Source organism: Sus scrofa, chromosome 8, assembly GCF_000003025.6.
Source record: "Sus scrofa isolate TJ Tabasco breed Duroc chromosome 8, Sscrofa11.1, whole genome shotgun sequence".
In the NCBI taxonomy this organism is placed as follows: Eukaryota; Metazoa; Chordata; class Mammalia; order Artiodactyla; family Suidae; genus Sus; species Sus scrofa.
In genome coordinates, this window is record NC_010450.4 from 47,768,758 (window position 1) to 47,792,980 (window position 24,223).

General features: G+C 45.2%; 1 protein-coding gene across 7 annotated transcripts in view; it reads left to right on the forward strand.

The window, feature by feature from the left end:
- The window catches only part of FNIP2 (folliculin interacting protein 2), a 135,665-nt gene that overhangs the window by 65,881 nt on the left and 45,561 nt on the right, over positions 1 to 24,223 (forward strand). For 4 of the 7 annotated variants that reach the window (XR_002346652.1, XM_021101299.1, XM_021101301.1 and 1 more), the window contains exons 3-8: positions 3,911 to 4,036; positions 7,028 to 7,128; positions 7,230 to 7,301; positions 9,331 to 9,431; positions 9,602 to 9,691; positions 11,188 to 11,259. Coding sequence is in view for 6 of the 7 variants with exons in the window: in XM_021101299.1 (XP_020956958.1) it covers positions 3,911 to 4,036; positions 7,028 to 7,128; positions 7,230 to 7,301; positions 9,331 to 9,431; positions 9,602 to 9,691; positions 11,188 to 11,259 (562 nt within the window). In the remaining variant the exon portion in view is untranslated. The remainder of the gene's footprint in view (positions 1 to 3,910; positions 4,037 to 7,027; positions 7,129 to 7,229; positions 7,302 to 9,330; positions 9,432 to 9,601; positions 9,692 to 11,187; positions 11,260 to 24,223) is intronic. The other 3 variants (XM_021101300.1, XM_021101302.1, XM_021101304.1) reach the window with 1 other exon arrangement.

Here is a 24,223-nt window from a genome sequence, read left to right on the forward strand (position 1 = left end):
AGCACATCTTCTTAATCCATTCATCTGTCACTGGGCATTTTGGTTGTTTCTATGTCTTGGTGATTGTGAATAGTGCTGCTGTGAACATTGGGGTGCATGTATCTTTTTGAATGAAAGTTTTGTCCAGATATATGCCCAAGAGTGGGATTGCTGGGTCATATGGTAGTTCTATATTTAGTTTTCTGAGGTACCTCCGTACCGCTTCCCACAGTGGTTGTACCAGTTTACATTCTCACCAGCAGTGTAGGATGGTTCCCTTTTCTCTACACTCTCTCCAGCATTTGTTATTTTAGACTTAATAATGATGGCCATTCTGACCAGTGTGAGGTAGTGTGTTTTCTGTTTGTGCTTTTAACCACCTCTCTGAGCAGGTGTCATCATCTTCTGTTTGGGCTGTACCATACAGTGCCATTAGTGGTTCAGAAGAAACACAAACAGAAGCCCTTACCCCATCTCATTTGTGTTCTTATTAATATACACAGGTGAGACTGTAAGTAATCATGCAGATGCTAAACAGCGTACTATAGATATTACTAGAAGTGAATTTGCTGGTAAGTTGCAATCCAATAGGATTTTGATGCCAGAAATGTGCCATGTAAGGGAAAACTGAGAACTCTGAAATTCATGAAGTGTTAGCCCAGAAGTAAGGTAGTAGATCGTTCTGTCTTGTGTTTCTCATAGATACTAAGAGGTTACACAGCACTGGGTTAAGAGATTTCCTCCCCACAGGGCCTCAGGGTGCTAATGTGCACTGTTGTCTGCAAAAGGGACTGTGTCTCAAGCCTGTCTGACCAAGGAAGTTTTGTAGATCTCCTTTTTTTAGTGGAGGGAGTGGTGATGGTGGTGGTGATGGCAGATAGGTGGTGGATAATGAGGGAGGTGATGGTGATGGTGGAGGTGTTGGTGGTAATGGTTGTGGTGATGGAGGAGTTGATGATGTTGGTGGTAGTGTTGATAGTGGTGATGGAGGAGTTGCTGGTGGTGGTGATGGAGTTGGGTGCTGCTGATGGTGGTGGTGATAGAGGTGTTGGTGGTGGTAGTGTGGGTTATGGGGAGACCTGGGGATGGGTAAAGGAAGAGCAGAGCAGCTCTTGATCCCTTGGAGCCAGAATGGGAAAGGTGGAGTGATGTGTCCAGGTGGGAGCAGGATCTGGTCCTCCCTGTGTGTCTTTGGGATGTCAGTCTAGTGTGCTTCTGACTTACCACATTTTCAACAGTCATTTAGATGTATACAAACTAAATACATTCACTTGTGTCCATTCCTTTCATGTTCAATAACCTGCTACCTGTATTGACCAAATCCTGGCAGTTTAGAGAACAGAACGTGTAGATAAGTGAATACTCTATGTCACTGTGTCATCTGGACCGAGATCTCTTCCTGCTCTTGATAAGGTTGTTTCTGCAGGAAGAAAGCGTTTGGTTAAAGGCAGTTTGGCTGGGCAGATTGCATAGTGCTTATTTAAAGTGGAAGGCCAGGTAGCTAATCATTACAGTAGTTGTTGGGCTTGTTAGGTAGGTGGGGGGTGGGGGTGGGGAATAGATGAGCAATCTCTCAGGTGATTCCCCTGAAGGCTTTAATGGTAGATTTGTATCAGAGTTTAGGTGAGCTAGCAATTGACCCTTTGGTGGACAGGACACATTTTCCCCTTGGTTTCCCAAATCATGTCTTGTTTCCCTGAAGGCCTTGCACAGATGGTTTAGTTGAACACCAACCCTCCATCACTAGGGCTCCTAATGTTGGAAAGAGGTGAAGGGGAAAGAGTTCTCACCAGTTTGCAAAGGGAACCAGAATCTTCAGCCCTTCAGATTAGCCATGACCCTGGAGTCTGAAACAATAGCTTCCTGGGATGCACTCATGTAACCACAAAGGCAGTTAGACCCAGGGAGGTTTGCAAGGCCACAAAACAAGTCCATCCTGGGCTCTGCTCACTGTACCAGTTGCTATCGCCATAGAATGCTCAGCAAGCTGTCCCCAGCCAGATGGCCTGGGCAGGTGGGGACTGTATGTCACTCCTGTTCCTGGCTTAGGTGGTGTTAAGTAGCAGGCAGATCTGAAGGGGGTGCTGGGGTGTGTGTGTGCTTGGTGTGACCTCAGTCCCTGGACCACCATCCCTGCTGCTGGAGGTTGTGGGTGCATGGCTCCCCTGTCCCTTTGCCCATCCTCAATACCACCCCTACCCCCCGCCCCCTCCACAAGCCTGAGTTCCCAGCAGGCACATGACTGCAGGCATTTGCATTCGACCACCAATGTGACTGTCACATTGGAGATTAGGTCAGCTGCAGTTGCATTCATGTTTTTCCCAGCAAAAGCTGCACACAGAAAAGCAAATAAGGCTCAGGATGGAAACAGCGTTATCACAGAGGGCACAGGATACTTTGGTAAGGACTATATCTTGGTGTAGGAGGAAGGGAAACCTTAAAAAAGTACCTCTTTATTTCTTTTTCTTTCCTTTTACAGCTGCACCTGTGGCGTATAAAAGTTCCCAGTCTAGGGGTCAGTCAGAGCTGCAGCTGAGGCCTATACCACAGCCACAGCAACACAAGATCCAAGACGCATCTGTGACCTATGGTGCAGCTTACGGCAGCACAGGAGTCTTAACCCACTGAGCAAGGCCAGTTTTTGAACCTGCATCCTTATTGACACTATGTTGGGTTCATAACCCACTGAGCCACAATAGGAACTCCATCCTTTATGTCATTGTCATAAAAATTAGCGTGAACTCCATGTGGGGAATGTAGTAGATTGTCCTACAACCCCTGCCCTTTGAAGGCCACCTTGTAGCACATGCTGTGTGGTCCCAGGAGGCCCTGTTCCAGAGTCCCATCCTCATCTTTTATAAACTGGACCTCGTGACTTTCATTAAAGGAGTTATGGGAGGTATGTCATTAAAGCACATGCCCAGGAGTTCCCATTGTGGCTCAGTGGGTTAAGAACCCAACAGTGTCCATGTTGATGCAGGTTTGATCCCTGGCCTTGCTCAGTGGATTAGGGATCCAGCATTGCCACAAGCCGTGGTGTAGGTCACAGATGTGGCTCAGATCTGGTGCTGCCATGGCTGAGGTATAGGCTAAACCGGCAGCTCCGATTTGACCCCTAGCCTGGGGACTTTCGTATGCTGCAGATGTGGCTCTAAAAAGACAACCAAAACAAACAAAAAAACCCCACTTGCTCAGTCTTTCCAGATTAAGAGTTCTGTCTTCTCAATTCCATTAGCTTGCTAGATACTTAAATTTGGAGCAGTGTGTTCATCCTCATCAATTTTGTAGCTTACGACTCCCTAGTGCTAAAAATCGTCTAGTGACCCAAACAGGTCAGATCTCAGTGATGATTTTAAAATATGAGTTGAAACCTGAATAATAGTTGAACTATTTAACAAGAATAGTCTTCACACATGGCCTCCCACCTGCTCTCTGCCACCCTTCTTTAACACTCAGCTCTTCTAAATAAGAGAGACTCTTGGAGTTCCCCTTGTGGTTCAGCGGAAACAAATCCAACTAGTATCCATGAGGACATGGGTTCCATCCCTGGCCCCATTCAGTGGGTTAAGGATCCGGCATTGCTGTGAGCTGTGGTGTAAGTCGTAGAGGCAGCTTGGATCCCCGGTTGCTGTGGCTGTAGCGTAGGCCGGCAGCTATAGCTCTGACTCAACCCCTAGCCTAGGAACCTCCATATGCCGCTCGCTGGTGCGGCCCTAAAACGCAAGAGAATGAATGAATGAATGAATTAGATACGAGAGACTCTCGGGTACCATGTTTCTGTTCTCATTAAAAAGGAAAAAACGAAACTCAGGTTTTCTGCGCAGCTTGGGCCGGACAGCACAGAATGGTTTAGGGGAGGACTCCCAGTGAAGCGAGTGCTGGGGACCACTCTGCGTGGTCCTGGCTCAACCGCTTCTCCCTCTTCCCACAGAAAACAGAGGACGTTGCTGGGAAAGCTTCGGCCAAGTGCTGCCACAGCGGCGGTGGCAGCCTCTCTTCCCACGGTGCTCCTGGGAGCTCCTTCCAGCACACCAAGGAGCAGCTCCCCAAGTACCAGGTAAAACCACCATCCCTTCCAAGCCCAATGCCCCGCGGGGCTGATGTTCGCTGTGATTCCTACACATGGGATGAAGTCTGAGGGCTTGGCCATGGGTGGGGGGTGGGTACTAATTGTTCTGAAATGCACCCTGTGTCTCTTGTCAGTGCTGTGTTCAAGGCTTTCATCTTGCAATAGAAACTGCGGTGGTCGGGGGTGATTCAGGGTGACAAGGACCTAATGAGGAACAGGTACTGCAAGGCAGGGTTTTCTTCCTTTGTTGTCAGAACCAGCTGAATTAAGGCATTTTCCAGTTTTGTTCTAAGAGCTCTAAGAAGTCTTGGGGATGTGTATTCACATGTAAGAAGGTAGTATTTGCCAGTAGAAGGGAGAGAACCTTTAGAGGAGCAAACTGGAAGCCAAGGCTGAACTTGAGCGTGGAGGATAGAGGGCTGGTAGCATTTATTGTGTGTGTGTATGTGTGTGTGTGTGTGTGTGTGTGTGTAACTCAGTAAAGCATAAGGGTTACTGAGAAATATTGGCTAACTAGGTATAAGGGAAGATGCCCCATAAATATTAAATAGCAGAGGGCTACTACTTGATGGAGGTGTTTTTTTTATTTTGTTTTGTTTTGTTTGGCTTTTGGTGGGTTTTTTTGGAGTCATGTGGAATTTTGTCTACCATATTCCTAGAATAGCAAAGCCAGGAAAACTACCAGTATCAGCTGCCACAGGTCTGTGGAACTTTGTTAATTTCAGAGTTGGTTTGTGGACCTTGTACCCCAAGAAAAAGCAGGTTATGAAATGGAGGTGGTGGGTGGAAATAATTAATAAAGAATGTGAAGCCCTGTTAGTTTCTGTCTGTACATAGTGAGAAGAGATTGGTATGAGCTGTAACCACAAAAGAGCCTATTAAATAAGGCTGATAGATTCATGTTTCTCTTTCTTCCTTGGCAAATGTGTATGAAGAGGTGTGTGCGTGTGTATGTGTCTGTGCATTTGTGTGTAAATATGTGTGCATATGGATTTGGAGTTAAAAAAAGAAGAGGTAGTTCCTGCTGTGATGCAATGGGATCAGCAGCATCTCTGTAGCTCCAGGATGTAGGTTCAGTCCCCAGGACCAGACAGTGGATTAAAGGAGTTGCAACTTGGATCTGATTCCTGGCCCAGGAACTTGCAAGGTGGCCAAAAAAAAAAAAAAAAAAAAAGCTCAGTTACAATATTGGAGTTTCTGCTATGGTACAATGGGATCAGTGGTGTCTTTAGCACTGGGATGCAGGTTCAATCCCCAGCCTGACACAGTGGATTAGGGGATCTGGCATTGCTGCAGCTATAGGCTGTGGCTTGGATCTGATCCCTGGCTCAGGAACTTCATTTGCCTTGGGGCAGTCAAAAAAAAAAAAAAAAAGAAAAGAAAAAAAGAAAAGTGTTAAGAGTGGAGTTCCCATGGTGGCTCAGCAGTAACAAACCCGACTATTATCCATGAGGACCTGGGTTTGATCCCTGGCCTCGCTCAGTGGGCTGAGGATCCGGCATTGCCATGAACTATGGGGTAGGTCACAGACACAGCTCAGATCTCGAGTTACTGTGGCTGTGGCGTAGGCCAACAGCTGTAGCTCCAATTTGACCCCTAGCCTGGGAACTTACATATGCCATGGGCACAGCCCTAAAAAAACAAACAAACAAAAAAGTTAAGGGCGATTGCCATGCTCTTGCTGGGCTAAAAGGCAAAACAGCAAAGAATCTCTCTGGTGGGCTGAGTCACAGGAGAGGGTAGTTTTGTCTGGTCCAGCCATGGAGGCCACAGCACCCTAGGCTGGTCCACACTCACTTCTACCCTCTTCATCCACATGTCACCAGCCTTATTGGTAGGGCCGTGAATCCTCTCCCTAAACATATCTCTCCTGTATGACCATATAAGTGTCATGACCTAGGAGTGAATGTGTTTGGGTGGGGGCCTCCAGAGCTGCAGGAGAGCATGGGCTTCCAGATAAAAGGCGGGGGTCCCCACACCAGGAATAACTAGGACCACAGTAGTGGTTGGGAACATGGGCTGTCTGGGAACAACCCAGTTCAAGGGATGATTCAGGAAAGTAGAGATTTTAGAAGAAGAGCAGTCATATGCATCAGAGACTGTAAGAGAGTTTAACAAAGCAAACTGGGAGGCACCCACTGGACTTGACATTAGAATAGTGGGGGACTGGGGGCAGAGCGGCAGCACCCTACACCCTCTTTGATGACAAAAGGGACTTGAAAGATGTCAGAAGCTGGAGGATCAAATATTTTTAAAATATTTTAGTAAAACTTTAAAATATTTTAGTAATGCTTTAGTAAAACAGACCTTCTGTTATCTTTTGTACCCCTCAAAACCCTGCCTGCACCAATTGGAGTTTTCATTCAATGTGAATGATTCTTATTTATTTATTTATATAATGATTTTTTTTCCCATTATAGCTGGTTTACAGTGTTCTGTCAGTTTTCTACCGTACAGCAAGGTGACCCAGTTACACATACATGTATACATTCTTTTTTCTCACATTATTGTGCTCCATCATAAGTGACTAGACATAGTTCCCAGTGCTACACAGCAGGATCTCATTGCTAATCCATTCCAAATCAACTTGAATGATTCTCTGACTGTTGGTTCTTTGGCTGAATAATCCTGAGCCATCTTTCTTCTCAGGATGTGTTCTTAGTACTGGGCCTTTCACCACTTAATCTTTCCTATTTAGGGTTTGCAAATGGAGATGATGAAAATACTTGTTTTCTTGTGATAAGATTAAAAATAAACTCTGACAAAATGCCTGGGTCCTGTCTGAGGATATTGTGTATAAGGAAGAAATCACACATACCGGTAATAATCTGGGGGAAAGTAGGCAGGCAACATATAGGTTAAGATTGTAGAATGATCAGTTGCTGCTTTGAGAAATAGCTATCAAATACCAGCTGGTATGCACGTCATTTTCTGTCACATTGTTGGTGATGCGATGTTGGCTTCTTTCCCGGCCACCAGTACACACGGCCAGCCTCCGACGTCAACATGCTGGGTGAGATGATGTTCGGCTCTGTCGCCATGAGCTACAAGGGCTCCACCCTGAAGATACACTATATCCGGTGAGTTGGGGCAGCTTCTGCAGCCATGCGACACAGACTGGGGTGCCCACCCTCTCATCAAACTCTTGTCTCTCCCTCTCTGCCCTTCTGTTTGTCTCCAGCTCTCCTCCACAACTGATGATTAGTAAAGTCTTCTCAGCCAGAATGGGCAGCTTCTGCGGGAGTACAAATAAGTAAGTCTGGGCTTTTGTATCTGCCCTCACCCTCCAACCCCCCTTTTCCTAAGTGGCTGTTTCTGGATGGGGTCATTATTTGGGGGCCAGGAGGTTTTTTTGAGAAGAGATGCAGAATGAGTCTACATCAACAAAAGGGTTTTCAAAGTGGCTATTGTCCCACACATAGGGAGTGTGAAAAGGCCTTGGACCTTATCAGGTAGCCCTAGAGACAAATGACTGTCTCTGCATATATTTTGGGTACGTTCACCAAGTTTTCATTCCCTAGAAAATGAAAAGGGGAAGGGAAAAAGGAGAGGCCACAGTAATGAGCTTATGTGATTATGAGCTTATGATATTATTTTACCTTAAAAAAAAAAAAAAAAAAAAACCTTAGGAGTTCCCATTGTCGTGCAGCAGAAATGAATCCAACTAGTATCCATGAGGATGCGTGTTTGATCCCTGGCCTCGCTCAGTGGGTCAGGGATCTGGTGTTGCCGTGAGCTGTGGTGTCAGTTGCAGATGTGGCTCAGATCCCACATTGCTGTGGCTATAGTGTAGACTGGCGGCTGCAGCTTCAATTTGACCCCTAGCCCGGGAATATCCATATGCCTCGGGTATGGCCCTGAGAAACAAAAACAAAAACCTCATCTGGGAGTTCCCGCTGTGGCACAGTGGTTAAGAATCTGACTGCAGCAGCTCAGGTCACTGAAGAGGTGTGGGTTCCATCCCTGGCCCAGAGCAGTAGGTTAAAGGATCTAGAGTTGCCACAGCTGTGGCTTGGATTGGCCCAGGAACAATGTGCCGAGAGTGTGGCCATTAAAAAAAAAAAAAAAAAAAAAAAAAAATTCTCATTTGTTAGTCTGTTGGTCTGTTTATTTCTGAAGGAGTGACGCACAGAGTGGGGTTCTCAGGCCAAGGGGCTCCTGAGTGGCAGGAGGGGCGTTCTGTGTTTGCCATCTCTCTACCGTCCAGTAGCCTCTGTGGCTGGTAGGGGCTAGGGCCAGGTGATATTTTGATTCTTCCTCCTGAATTTCCACCCCCCTTTGTTTTACACTTCTTTGTAATCTGAAAATACTTAAATGCCTAACTTAACTCTTATTCTAGCACATTTTTTCATATATTTTGAATTTTTCAAGCAGAAATATGTCATACATTCCTTTTTTTTTTTTTAATGAAACAGCAAAACATTTGTTATACGTAGGTAAGTTTGAAAGAAATGTTTGTTGTCAGTTAAAGGGCTATTCTTAGGGGTCACATGAAGGATGCTAATTTTACAGTCCTGGGAATTTGAAAGCATGTTTCTCTGAAGATTTGGGCACCACTGAGTAAATCTGGTGACTCTTCAATGGAATCATGAATTTACTTATTTGAACATTTAACACTGGATGGTCATGACTGACGCCAGTATAGGAATTGATGTTTATCTTTTGTGAGATATTCTTTTTCAGACCATTGATATTCCCTGAACATTTATACAACCCCCCCAATAAAATATTAAGGTCAGATATAAGTAAAAATTATGTTGGCCTCAGGATGCTATGTTATTCTCAAAATTTTTGTTTGTTAGTAAATACAATAAATTATTAAAATGTGCTTCTCTCATATGTGTATTTGTGATTGTAGTTTTTTAGAAGTTGTGAAGTCAAGCTCCTATAGGAATCATAGTTTCTGTCACATGTTCCTCTTGAAAAAAGTTTTAGATGTTAACTCAGGGTTAAACTGAATTTGACTTTGAAGGTTTATGTAAATATCCTGGGTGTCATTTTCCAAAGCAAGATGTGTAGAGTTCAGTGTTCCCCCCACCCTTACATAATATAAAATTGTTTGGAACATGTTATTTAGTTTTATAGGTTGAAGTACTCCCCAAAGCCTTACTTGTCCTTTCCTCCAGCAGATTCCCATAAAGTTTCCTTTCCTTTGGTAGATGTGAGACTTTATTTATAAAGAGAAGTCTGACCAACTGTCAGGGTGTCTGTATCCGTTAGCAAGCAACCTTCTCCGTCTCTTGATGTTTTTCTCCTCTCTCCCTTCCTCCCTCTGGATTTAGCCTGCAGGACAGCTTTGAATACATCAACCAAGATCCTAACTTGGGGAAACTGAACACAAATCACAACAACCTGGGTCCCTGTCGGACTGGAAGTAACTTAGGTAAAATCCACCGCATGGACGGCTTCCTTCTCGCCGAGCATCACTGTGGCGGGCGTGCGCTGTGCTTTACTTGAGTTGGTGGTGTCGTGTTGTTTTCGGCATTATCTTTAATCTGTGTTTATTTTTGTGTGTGTACCTTGTTTGCCCACCCGTGTGTGTCTCTGCCCCAGGTGTGCTGCAGGGATGTGGCAGCAAGCTGTCACGGGGGGCGGCCGAAGGAGGACCACTCCCGCTCAGCCGCAGTGCCTCCTTCTTCGCAGGTTTGTGGGGGACGCTGAGTGCCTGTGACCCACGCCCGCTAGTCAGTCCCAGGCAGGTTCTTAGAAGCCAGTCCTGTTTGGTGCCTCTCTAGGAATCCGAGGGGCTCTTAAGACACTAGTTTCCAATGCTGCCAAGTTCCAGGTGTTGTGGAAATTTCTCTCGCGAACCTCTGTTGTGAATGTCTCTGCTAACACCCAGGTGGAAGGTGATTTGGATCTGAAGTGAGCCCTTCGTGTTCCTAAGAGGATAATGTTTTCTGATGTTCCTCAGCCCCTCCTGCTGCTGTGAACTGTTTCCCTTTGCTGTGGCACCTTTGACCCTTTTATTCACCCGCACCCTCACCTGCAGTGTCTTCAAAAGTCACTCTAACCAGAGCATGGACGACCTCTCTTTCTCTCTCTCCTTCTCTCCCTTTCCCTAGCATTTGAGTAGTTCAGATGCACTTTCCAGCTTCTTTCCAGGTGTAATTGTCTCGGTCACTCCGGGTAGGTACATTCTGAGATTGGCCTGGCCTTGTTTGCCAAGGCTGTCGGATGTCTGCTGTGGTCCTGCATGAGCAACACGTATGGGAAGCCTCATTACTAACGTGAAAGATTGGGTTTATGGCAACCAGTGTTCTTCATTCTGTTTTCCTTCATAGCCTGAAATCCACTAGGCACCCCAGTTAACTGACCCCAGAGTGAGGATAACATGTTGATATATATGCTCCTTAAAATTGTGAAAATAAACATGCTTCGCCTAAGGGCTGGCAAGTATAATAATCAAGCAGGGCATCGGGCTCCCTGTACCCTGTAACTCACGGTAACTCACTGTGACATGTCAGCTACCATCCAGCTCAGTAAGTACGCAGTCAGACTGATCTGACATGTTCCTAGAGGTCTGTAACCCTTCAGAGGATTTTCTAAGTGGCTCTACAATAATACCATGTTTGGGTGTATATGGGGAAGAGGTGGAGGAAGAAATATTTGAAAATGAATATTGGTGTTTTCTATCTACCAAGAGAAGGGATTATAAACAGAGAGGCATTTTTTAAATGTATGAAATGGTTTTCGAGTCTTTCTCTTCTCTGGGATGCCTAGAGTTACTATCAGAACTGATTATAAAGCATTTTGGCAGTGCTCAATATTTGAAGTATTTCCGTATATCGAAAATACTTGCTAATACTTTTAAATGCTATTTAAATACTAATGATGAGGAAAATGGCTGAAAGTGCCAGAGGAGGTTTGCCCATTGTGTTCAGGGCCTGTGTATTTATTATTCAATTTCTTGGCGAGAAGTGCAGCACTCAGGAAGGTTTCCCTGCTGCAGCAGGACAGTGACCAGCAGATGGTCACTAGACCCTGTTTTCTTCTTTTTCTGTATTGAATTTTGCTTTCTCCTTCCTCCCCGTGTAAACATGTTCAGTCATCACTCACTGTTGTAAAGCGACCGCAGTCCATTTCGAGCAGCGCCCCCTGGAGAGCCCAGTGACAAGTTTCCTTTGCCTTTCCCTCAGCGCACAGCACTCCAGTGGACATGCCCAGCAGGGGACAGAATGAAGACAGGGACAGCGGCATCGCCCGATCAGGTACTTGCATTTCCTCCTGTTGGTGTAACTGGTGGAGTGAACTGAGGTGCAGACCTTCTGGGGTGACCATGCCCAGGGACTGATGTTTCCTAACACTCAGACCCCTGCGGGACCACTGTACTTTGAGCAGGGAGCCTCCTTCTGCCCCTTGTCCTGGGACCTGGTCTGCTGAGCACCGAGCATCAGATAGGGGAAGGACAGCATCTGTGGGAGACAGAGTTGGCAGGACTCGGTGACTAATGAGACACAGGAGGGGAACGGGAGGTCCTGCCCGCTGTCTTGTCCCTCTTTCTTCCATCCTGGAGCCATGCTGCTTTAACTTTTATCTCCAGGATCTTTTCTTTACATCAAACCTTAAACTTTCCTTTTTTTTTTTTTTTTTAATGGCCACACCCATGGCATATGGAAGTTCCCAGGCCAGAGATTGAACATGTGCCTCTGCAGCCACATGAGCGCAGCAGTCAGTTCTTAACCCACTCTACCACGGTGGGAACTCCAAACTTCATGATGCTTCTTTAAGACCGCTTGGTTTCTGCTTTTGTATACGATTTGGCTATGGATTTGGACTCGTGTCTCTCCCTTGAATCTGAGGTAGATTCCATGCTGTGAGAGAAGGGTGGTGAGCAAATGATGTGGAATTTGAGGGTTCAGAGATGTATAGGCTTGCCCACTGCAGGCTCAGAGCACCTTCGTGTCTCCTGTATCTGCCTGGGGGCTGGGCTGAGCTGAGTCTGGGGCCATGTTCCGTGCCTTCACCCCTTTCTGCTTCCTTCCCTGTGGTGTCAGAGCCATTCATTCCTTGGGCACAGCTTGCTCCCGAGTAATTAAATGAGGTGGACTTTTTTACTGAGTCCCCATTTGGTTTATATATGCCACATAATGGAAAGTACACAGCATTGTATATTTTCGAATTCTTCTTTTTTTTTTTTTTTTTTTTTTTTTCTTTGGCCCTGCCTGCAGCATGTGGAAATTTCCAGGCCAGAGATCAAAGCCACACCACAATAGCAACAACGCTGGATCCGTAACCTGCTGAGCCACCAGGGAACTCCCACAGCATTCTCCTTAGATTAAATTAAGTGGGTTGATTCATTTTGGTCTTCCTAATCCCAGCTTCTGTCAAGTTGGGCGGTGAACCCTTGGTTAGAAGTGTAAGTCCCATTAATTAGACTTGTGTCAATTTCACTTAGAGCAGCATTTTTCCAAACATAAAATTTGGGGAGGTGACATTACGAGAGCTGTCTTCCTTGTGTTTGCATTTGATGGTGCTTGTGTTAATCTCCCCATCCCCTGTGGCCCTTGTCACTCTCCCCCCTCCCCCCAACAGGGTGGCTCACGTCATTGAGTTATACCCACTCATCAGGTGCTTGAAGCTGAATGGGTGCTGTGCCCAGAGCCCAGGTGCTGGCTACGGGGGCTGGCCTGGCTCTGTCCTGGTTGATTGCCCAGGTAGCACCATGTGGATCACTCTCAGTCAAAACCACTGCCTTAGTGGCTCATAGAATTTAGTATGTTTTACTTTGTGTGATGGATGCTCTTCACCTCCCTGTCAAAGAGGGAAAGGCAACCAGCGTTTGCTGGGTTCATGGGGTCCCACAGTAGCCTTTTAGTTACCTGCTTATGCCCTTCTTGTTCCAGACAAGGTTAGACATTGAGGACATTGGTACCAACAGAACTGTTAGCTGGATGTTTGGGTGCTCCTGGGTAACTTCTCGGTTTATCATATGATTGATATCAAGCATTCATGTGTGCACGTCAGAATCCCATTGGTTTGGGACTATTCTGATTCTAGGTTTCTCTTGAAAGGAGTTCCTGTGCCCTTTGAGAAGCAGGAAAGTTGAGGGGCGTGGTTTGAATTGAACTGGAAGGTAACAGCCAGATCTGAAAGCTTCCTCATGCAGAGAGGGCAGATGTGAACTTGACATGAACGTGAACTATGGCTTCGTTGGTGGCTCCTGAGCAGCAGTCTCTCCCTGGAGATGCCCAGCTGGGGGAAGGGCAGACATGGGGCTGCACGTTGCCCCTCTTGTTTTCCTGACTGGTATGCTCGTCCTTCCTACTGCAAGCTGCCCGACAATGGCCAAGTCTGCATAGGGAGCATTGACCTGGGGAAGGTAACCCCCTGATGTCCCACTGTAGCTGCCCTCTGGCCCTCCTCTCCTCCTGTCACCAAACTGCGTGGGCACCAGGCTTCTCGTTCTAAAGCCAAACAGGGATTCCAAGTATTTGGACCGAATTAGCAGTAGAAGATGTAGAGCAATGAAAGACATTGCTTTTTTTCTTTAATTTTTAACTTCCTGTCTGAAGAGTTGCGGGGGGGGGGGATTATTTTTAAAGAGATTTTTAAAAAAATTTTTAGCTGCACCTGTGGGCCAGGGATCAAATCTATGCCACAGCAGCGACCCAAGCCACAGTAGTGACATGACAGTCCTTAACCCACTGAGCCATCAGGGAACTCTAAGACTTTATTTTTATAGAACAGGTTTTTTTTTTTTGTTTGTTTGTTTTTTCATGGCATGTGGGAGTTCCCAGGCTAGGGGTCGAATTGGAGCTATAGCCACCAGCCTACATCTGTGAGGACATAGCAGTGTGTGGGATCCAAGCCACATCTGCAACCTATACCACAGCTCAGAGCAACACTGAATCCTTAACCCATTGAGCAAGGCCAGGGATTGAACCCACATCCTCATGGATACTAGTCAGATTCGTTTCCACTATGCCGTAACAGGAATTCCCATATAGAACAGTTTTAGATTCGCAAGAAAATTGAGGTGATAGAACCGAGTTCCCATGTACCCTGCCCCCAGTCTCCCTGTCATTAGTGTGCTGCATTTGCTAGAATTAGCATTGATACATTATTATTAGCTAAACTCCATAGTCTATTTTAATTTCCTTAGTTTTTAACCCAGTATTGTTTTCCTTTTCCAGGACCATATGACATTTAGTCCCCATGTCCTTTAGGCTCTGCTCAGCTCTGGCAATTTCTCTGACTTTGTTTTGATGACCTTGACGTTTTGAGATGTAGTGGTCAGGTATTGTGTAGAATGTCAACTATTAGAATTTGTTTAGTGTTTTTCACATGATTAGACAGGAGTTATGGGTTGGAAGAAAGATTACATCAGTAAAGTGACATTTCCATTGCCTCTGATCAAGGGTGTGTGCTGTTAACATAATTCATGACCTTTGATGTTGGCCTTGACCACCTGCCTGAGAAACCAGTGTCTGGTTTCTCCTGGTCACCGTAGCTTAGGAAGGAGGCTTCTGTGCATGGAACAACCCCTAAGGATGGAGAGCCGTGCTCCACCTGCTGAGGGCAGAGCCCCACACCAGCTATCTGGAATTCCATATGGGAGGTTTTCTTTGTTCCCTCATCCATCCATTCCATTAGCCATTTATATCACTGTGGACTCAGAGATACTTCATTACAATTTGGGTTACCCATCACTGCTCTATCTGGTTGCTCACATTCAGCTCCCATGTTTCTTTCATATACCTGCCCCCCCGCCCCAAGTATCTCCATGGAGCCCTGGCCTTTCATTGAGAACAGATTTAGATGCCAAGGTCTGGACACTCGATAGGCTTGTTACAGCTGGAATGTCCTTTCTTGTAGGCCCTCTCAGCCAATAAGCAAAAAGTAAGAGTTTGTGCTGACTGTGTGCGCACGTTTCTATAAGTACTGCCCACACCGTGTTGAGTTAAATGTGAGTTGGTACGGATGTCTCCATTACCTGTTAGCCATGACCATGTGGATCATCCTGCCCTCCTCTGCCTGCTTATCTATAAACCACCCTCCCACAGGGAGAAGCCTGGCTCCCCTACCTGCCATCCATTTAGTTAATTGCATCCATTCAGTCCAGCACACATATCTCAGCATCAGAATTGTTAACCTGCACTCCTGTGGGAAACAGATCTTAAACCCAAGTGCAGTGCTTATATATAGCTCCTCTGGCCTTTAGTCTTAGAGAAGTCCAGTCGTTTCCAAGGTTACCTAGGGCAGCATCCTTGGAGATGGGGAATTTTTGCTGGTCTGAGTACCAGGCCAGCAGAAGCTTGGGAATCATAGCTGACACCAGGTCATCTTCAGGAGGTGAGCTGGCCTCCTGAAGGCTGCCCAAAACTCTCAACATCACAAGTCATATCTGAGGAGTGACTAAGGTTCTTTTTCATCTGAATAGTTCAATAAAGAAATAACTTTAGTTGTTTAGTTCCTGCTGTGGTGCAGTGGGTTAGTGATCCAACTTGTCTTTGTGGAGGGACTGGTTCAATCCTGGGCACTGAGCAGTGGGTTAGGATCCAGCATTGCTGCAGTGGAGGCATAGGTCGCAGCTCTGGCTCATATTAAGTCTAAGAAAAATACACAACTTTTTTTTTTTTTTTTCCTGGATTACTCAGTAGCTTTTTGTAATAACAGAGAGGAAGTCGAATCTTAATTCTGACCTATGCTTTCATGCACTTTACTCCTCACACTAAGTGACCCAGTGCCTCTTTGCATAGCTTGTAACACAAACACAGAGACAATGAAATAGAGCAAAAACAAGACTATCCAGCTTAAGAGTTCCCTGGTGGCTCAGCAGGTTAAGGATCTGGTGTTTTTGCTGCTGTGGCTCAGGTTTGATCCCTGGCCCAGGATTTCCTCATGCTGCAAGTGTGGCCAAAAAACACAGATAATATCCAGCTTATTGACTGGCTTAATGGGTTAGAAAGACTATCTACCCATCTGTTTTTAAAAAGACACTTCCTCAGTAAAGTATCAGACTAGCTAACAAGTTCACAATGTTTTTTACATAACAGTATTGCTCAAAAGTTTACTCAAAGGTCTTTGCCTTATTTCCTGAATTTTTTTTTTTTTTTTGTCTTTTTGTCTTTTAGGGCCGCACCAGTGGCATATGGAGGTTCCCAGGCTAGGGGTCGAATCAGAGCTGCAGCCACCGACCTATGCCACAGCCACAGCAACTCGGGATCCAAGCCGTATATGCAACCTACACCACAACTCACAGCAATGCCGGATCCTTAACCCACTGAGCGAGGCCAGAGATAGAACCCGCATCCTCATGAATGCTAGTTGGGTTCACCAACCACTGAGCCACGACAGGAACTCCCTGAATTTTTGTATTAAGGAAGTCAAGAAAGAAATACATGTATAAATTTGAGGTTCCTATCCATAGAGTTTTACTTAGGACATGTCTGAGAAGCATTTTTCTGTGTCATTGTGGAGGATAAGAACTGGAAGCCACAGTTTGAGCAGAAGATTAGAGGTATCTCAGTGGTCACAAGGGCCTGGTGGGGGCCACATCCCATGCCCTACACGGGAGAAGAAGGTGGCAGTTAAAAGGGCTGCGGCAGCCTGGCAGGCCCTAAATTAGAAAAGTTCTCTTTGATGAGGGAGCTCCCATTGTGGCTCAGAGGCAACAAACCCAACTGGTGTCCATGAGGATGTGGGTTTGATCCTTGGCCTTGCTCAGTGGGTTAAGGATCCGGCATTGCTGTGAGCTGTGGTGTAGGTCACAGACTCGTCTCGGATCCTGCATCGTTGTGTCTGTGATTTAGGCCGGTAGCTGTACCTCTGATTTGACCCCTAGCCTGGGAACTTCCATATGCCACAGGTGTGGCTCGAAAAAACCAAAAAAAACCAAAAAAAAAAAAAAAATTCTCTTGGATGTATTTTTAAGCGAAAAAAGGAAGGTTTATCCACAGTGTGTGTGTTACAGTAGACTGTCATTTATGTTTCAAGAACAAAAGGAATATACAAGATCTCGCTCCATGCAGAAAGGTAGAAATGTGTGTTCACAGAATGTGTCTGGACAGGTATAAAGGGAGATCATCTCTGACTCTCTTTTGGAGATTTTGAGCGTATCCTCTGTGCATATATGAATCAGGAAGATAAATTATTTTTTGAGTGGTTATTGGAGTTGTTGTCCTTAGAAACGTTCCAGTAGGCAATGGGAATGAAGAGGGTGAGTTCAAGCCGAGCTGGGGGGGTGCTGTTGGTGGGGCTCAGTGACTGATGGGACACAGGATGTGGGACAGAAAGGGAAAAGGCTAACTGTCCAGTTTCTGATCTGAGAAAACAAGCAGAGGATGGTGACATTGGCTGGGGCAGCCGGAGGCCAGTCTGAGGAGACCTACATCAACACAGTCTCACAAGTACCCAGAAGTTCTCCAGCTGTGAGCAGTCAGCTGGAATTCAGAAACAGGACCTTGGATGGGGGCAGGGGCTACATTTGTCAGCCTGGGTACATGGGAAGGGTAAGGTTCTGAGGGCCAGGGCTGGGACCAGAGTCACTTAGACTTGTCCTCCATCACCTTAACTCAGGTGCAGAGTCTCTTCCTCTCCGGAATAATCAAAGCATGGACAGGAAAAACAGTGTCACCATTCTGTGGGCCACTGCATTTCCTGGGCTCTTAAAAGTGGTAAGATAGTTCAAGGAGAACTCCTAATGTGTGTGTTCAGACATGTTCCTGCCACTGTTTTACAGTGAACCTTCAGGATAAGAGCACATGTTGTCATGGGGTTCACATAGGGTAGAGTGTTGGCCACTGTGTAGTTTTGGTATTAAATCTGATGACACCACACATACACATATACACACAGACACACATGGGAAAGGGAAAGATTCACGGCTCAGAGAGGTGAGGCTACATCACTATCACCACTACCACTACCAGCATCATCACTGTCACCACCATCACCACCACCATCACCAACACCACCATTATCACCACCACCACAATCATCACCAGCACCACCATTATCACCAACACTACCACTACCATTATCAACACCACCATTATTATCACCATTATCACCACCACTAGCATCACCACCACCACTAGCATCACCACCAATACCCCCCAACACCACTACCACCACCATCACCACCACCACCATCGTCACCTCCAAATAGAAAAAAGACCTTTATTTAATGAAGAGGGGGGAGGAGAGAAAATTCAAACACTGTATACAGCTTTGACCACAGGAAACTTTTTACAAAATCAAGCTTGGAACTCTCTGGAAATTTGTTTTCTAACGCTTAGTTTCCGTCATATGTACCGATCGAGACAGGCATTGCTATCTTTCACATAATCATTTGCTCATTCTTCTTGCAGCAACATTTCTTGAGCATTTTATATTCTAGATGTTTTTATAGGCAGTGGAGATAAATCAGTGATCAAATAGACACGATCCCTGATGTCCTCATGGAGTTTCTTCTCAGCAAAGGAGACACAGAAAATAGACAATAAAATGTAGACAAGAGCTCATCACCACCAAGGTGCTTGAAGAAGTCCTCTCCAAGATGAAATTTCCACTGACTTGAGTGCCCACAACAGCTGGGCTGGCTTCATGAAGACTAGAGCAAAGAGCTGTTGGGCCTGGGGGCAGCCAGAGCAGGCCTTGCAGATTCGTGCATAGAGAATAGAAAGACTGTTGTGTAACAGGAAGAGAAGGCAGCCAGATGTGGGGAGGGAAGAGTGTGCAAGCTGAGCCTGGGGAGGAAGTAGGGGCGCCAGCACATTAACCTATTTTCTTTTGGTGGAGCTTTTCTGGATACATATAGACCTGTCTTTCCAAGCAGAGGAGGTGGAAGAGTAGGGGCTCTGTGCAGTGTCCTTCCCCACCAAGTGTCACCTTGTGAATGAAAGCTGTTTGGCAGATCTGAGCCTGCTACTCTGGGCAGGGTTCATCCTTGCCCAGAACCTTGGCTCCAGGCCTGCTCTTGCACTGCCCCAGAGGTGCAGCTGCATCTTCGATCTCATGATCCCATTTTCCAGTAGCATCAGCACCCCAACCTCAAAAATTCTTCCCCTTAAAGAAACAGCTCCTGAGCGCTTGACCTCTGCACTTCCTTTTCCACCGTTGAGGTTGTTCCTTGTGACTCGCCACACTCTGTGGATATCTTATAATTCCCTGGAGTTTTTCGTGTGTTTCTTCTTCTCTCTTGGAAGGTGAGCTCCATGGGGGCAGAGAACTACCCACTCTGTCACGCTGAATGTCCTGTCCCCAGTGGCCTGGATCCTGCGTGGCATATGAGAGATGCACAATGGATATTTGAATGGGGGATTTGTCCCACGTAGATACAAGGAGAAGCACACGTAGATTTTTGAAAGAGTTATTGATAGATATAGTTCCGTGCAGACCACTGCCTGCCCTTCCCATGGCAGCCTCTCTCTGGCATATAAGTCTTAGTTGAGGTGTCTCATTTTCATGATGATGTTCTCTGACTGCCAGTGAGAGAATCTACCTCTACCACTGCCATAAACCTTTGCTCTAGTTGCCTAAAGAAAATTATGTGACCTTATCACAATCTGAAATCATCTTGTTTATTTATTGCATGAGTGTGTGAGCTTCTTAAAGGCAGAACTTATCATAGTCTGAAATCATCTTGTTTATTGCATGAATGTCTGAGCTTCTTAAGGGCAGAGATGTCTCTACGTGTTAACTTTCCATCCCAGGCCTTGGTGGTGCTAGTCTCTTACTAGGTGCTCAGGAAACATGTGTTGAAGGAATGGCTTTGATTTGAGCTTCAGGGCATGATTTCTTCAAATCGAGATCCTGTCATCAAATCATCAGTACCGTGCTTCTAGTAAACTCTCAGAATAGCAAATATATTTCCAGAGGAAGTTAAATATTTATCATGAACTTGAATGATCCAGACCAAGAAGAGCCTTTGAATCAGCAGTTTTAAGTCTTTTGACTTACTTTTTTCTCACTGTTAATTTCTGCAGGAATAAATGTTTGTTAAAGAGCCCTCCCTCATTATTTTCTCATTAATGTGCAAAACTCCAAAAGTCTTTGTAATCTGTGTGTAGTAACATGTGTTTTAATTATAAAAGTATTCTAAAAAGAAAAGTGATACTAAAAATATTGTGTTAGACATAGCACTTTTAATGGCAAAACTGAGTCTATGAATAATTTAACTAAATGTCTCACATTTATTACGACTGAGGCATCAACTGGAGAATGTCTTTACTAGCTCACAGAGCTGACGTGGTGGAGGGGCACAGTATGGGCTGGTACCCCTTCCAATGTAACACGCAGGAGCTCTTCAGTCCCCACAGCAAAGGTAGGAAAATGGCCAGGCAGAGCCACGAAGCTCTGTTTGTGATCACACTCCTGTGCCAGTAGAGACCAGCCCTAGCATGGCTCCAGGCTGCTCTGCCTTTCGGACCCTGGCCCAGCCAACAGTCACGCACTAAATGGCAAGTGAGTCCACCCTCTTCTTGTGAAAATGACAGTAGTTTCCAAGTCCAAATTAGACTCTGCTCTTGTGTTTGAGAGTTGTAGATTTATGACATATACATAGTACTTTTACATAAAAACCTAAGTGTGTGATCCTAAAGTATTTTTGAGGAAATGCTAGAAAGCACTAAACCAGCCCCTTAGCTTATATCTCATGTGTCTGCCATGTTATTCAGCATTCTTTTTTTTTTTTTTTTTTTTTGGCCGTGCTCACGCATGTGGAGGTTCCCAGGCCAGGAACTGAACCCTGCACCACAGCCATGACCTGAACCATTGCAGTGACAACGCCGGATCCTTAACCTACTAGGCCACCAGGGAGCTCCTGTTATTCAGCATTTTAGAAGGAGGATAAAAGGAATATCCCTCTTAGGTCTTTATTATTTTAGTTTTTTGCCTTTCCTTTTCAAGTCTCCATTACAAGGTCTAAGTTGTTTTCATAATTAGCTAGTCAGAATTAATGACCATTTTTCCCTCTGGAATGTCTTACTTAGCCCGCCTTTTTCAAGAGTTATCAGAGAGAGTGAATAGGTAACGTTTACTGTGCAGGGCACTAGGCTAAGTGTCTTACACATATCGACTAGTTTAATTCTCACAGGAGCCATGTGGAACAGGTCAGTGGTTTCAGTTTCCTTCTGTCTGCAGCCCACACTACCGCATTTCACATCATGATCCAGTAACGAAGAGCTTTCTGTACCACCAACAAAAGTGTCACCAATTAATATTAACACTGCAATCTACTCTGTTTTCTTTCCCACTACTTCTTTTTTTTTTTTTTTCAGACTTTTTCTTGGTGACTTTTTTTTTTTTTTTTTTTTTTCCCAGTGTACAGCAAGGGGGTCAGGTTATCCTTAGATGTGTACATTACAATTACAGTTTTTCCCCCACCCTTTCTTCTGTTGCAACATGAGTATCTAGACATAGTTCTCAATGCTATTCAGCAGGATCTCCTTATAAATCTATTCGAAGTTGTGTCTGATAAGCCCAAGCTCCTGATCCCTCCCACTCCCTCCCCCTCCCATCAGGCAACCACAAGTCTTTTCTCCAAGTCCATGATTTTCTTTTCTGAGGAGATGTTCATTTGTGCTGGATATTAGATTCCAGTTATAAGTGATATCATATGGTATTTGTCTTTGTCTTTCTGGCTCATTTCACTCAGTGTGAGATGCTCTAGTTCCATCCATGTTGCTGCAAATGGCATTATGTCATCCTTTTTTATGGCCGAGTAGTATTCCATTGTGTATAGATACCACATCTTCCGAATCCAATCATCTGTCGATGGACATTTGGATTGTTTCCATGTCCTGGCTATTGTGAATAGTGCTGCAATGAACATGCGGGTGCATGTGTCTCTTTTAAGTAGAGCTTTGTCCGGATAGATGCCCAAGAGTGGGATTGCAGGGTCATATGGAAGTTCTATGTATAGATTTCTAAGGTATCTCCAAACTGTTCTCCATAGTGGCTGTACCAGTTTACATTCCCACCAGCAGTGCAGGAGGTTTCCCTTTTCTCCACAGCCCCTCCAGCACTTGTTATTTGTGGATTTATTAATGATGGCCATTCTGACTGGTGTGAGGTGGTATCTCATGGTAGTTTTGATTTGCATTTCTCTTATAATCAGCGATGTTGAGCATTTTTTCATGTGTTTGTTGGCCATCTGTATATCTTCTTTGGAGAAATGTCTATTCAGGTCTTTTGCCCATTTTTCCATTGATTGATTGGCTTTTTTGCTGTTGAGTTGTATAAGTTGCTTATATATTCTAGAGATCAAGCAATCTACAGATTCAATGCAATCCCTATCAAATTACCCATGACATTTTTCACAGAACTAGAACAAACAATCCAAACATTTATATGGAACAACAAAAGTCCCAGAATCGCCAAAGCAATCCTGAGAAACAAAAACCAAGCAGGAGGCATAACTCTCCCAGACTTCAAGAAATACTACAAAGCCACAGTCATCAAAACAGTGTGGTACTGGTACCAAAACAGACAGACAGACCAATGGAACAGAATAGAGAATCCGGAAATAAACCCTGACACCTATGGTCAATTAATCTTTGACAAGGGAAGCAAGAACATATAATGGGAAAAAGAAAGTCTATTCAGCAAGCATTGCTGGGAAACCTGGACAGCTGCATGCAAAGCAATGAAACTAGAACACACCCTCACACCATGCACAAAAATAAACTCCAAATGGCTGAAAGACTTAAATATAAGACAGGACACCATCAAACTCCTAGAAGAAAACATAGGCAAAACACTCTCTGACATCAACATTATGAATATTTTCTCAGGTCAGTCTCCCAAAGCAATAGAAATTAGAGCAAAAATAAACCCATGGGACCTCATCAAACTGAAAAGCTTTTGCACAGCAAAGGAAACCCAAAAGAAAACAAAAAGACAACTTACAGAATGGGAGAAAATAGTTTCAAATGATGCATCCCACTACTTCTTAAAAATAGAGGTTTCGATCCACTAGACAATTCATGACCCATTAGTAGATTGCAGCTCTCGTGAAAAATACTGAGATGTCTCATCCACATTTTATGGGTGAGAAAGCTGACAGGTTAAGTAAACTGCCCAGTATCCCAGCCAGGAAGTTCCCAGGCCAGGAATTGAATATGAGCCATGGCTGCAACAGCACTAGATCCTTAACCCACTGCACCCGGCTGGGAATCAAATCTGCCCCACCCCAGAGACAATACCAGATCCTTAACCTGTTGCACATAGCAGGAACCTCCCAGAGCTGGGATTCAAATGAGAGCCTGGCTCTTACTCTGTTTACTAAACCGAATTAGGCAGCAATACAACTTCCAGAAGAAAGTGGGCCTCAGGGTCCTCCCTTGCTTCTGTGACAAGGAAAAAGCACCTAAAATATAAGCACGCCCCTCAATGGTGTCCTCCAGCTGCCAGAAAGAAGCTGCTTTCGTCAGCCTAAGACGTAGAGAGACTGGGAACCCTGAAGATCTAGAAACAGGGACTAGGATCTTCTGGATCTTAAGGGGACTTTGAAAACTTGGGGATGGGGCAGACACATTTAATTGGGATTTTATTCAGTAATATTATGTGAGGGAAAAATCTCTTCTATCACCTTTCCAAATTCTCAGTAAAATTACCTACTCGCTGATATTTGAAATGGGGATTTGATTTGGGAGGTTTAAGTCCAGCCTCAAGGCTGAAACCAGGCCAGCCTCATCTTCCCATCTCTGTGCAGAAGTACCGTACATTCAGCAGGCATTTATTAGTCATCTGTTGTGTCCCAGGAACTGTCTTGGGCCCCAGGGATCAAAGATAAGCAAGATCACCAAACACACTTCCCCTGCCTGTTGACTGGGTCAGAAGAGAAGCGTCTCGTAGCACCCCCAGCACCTCCGAGTGGACAGAGGCAGCCTGATCATCAGTATCACAGCCTTGCAGCCAGTCAAGTTCCCTGACCTTATGCCTGGCACAGCGGAGACCCTTGAGTGGGAGCCGGGCAACTCTGGCAGGATTTCAGAACTCACATCAGAGACTCTGCTTATTTCCATCAGCCTATAATAGTATAAGAAAAATATGATGGTTCCTATGGAGAAACTGCCTTGCAAGTGATGTCCATGAGCATAGTACACTGTGTTTTCTGCTATCAGCATCCTTTGCCCTGGGATTTGCTTCTGAAAATGTTGACCAGCCACCTGTGACATTCCATTTCTTTCTCCATTTCACTGAGTCATGCTTGTGTCTGGACTCCTT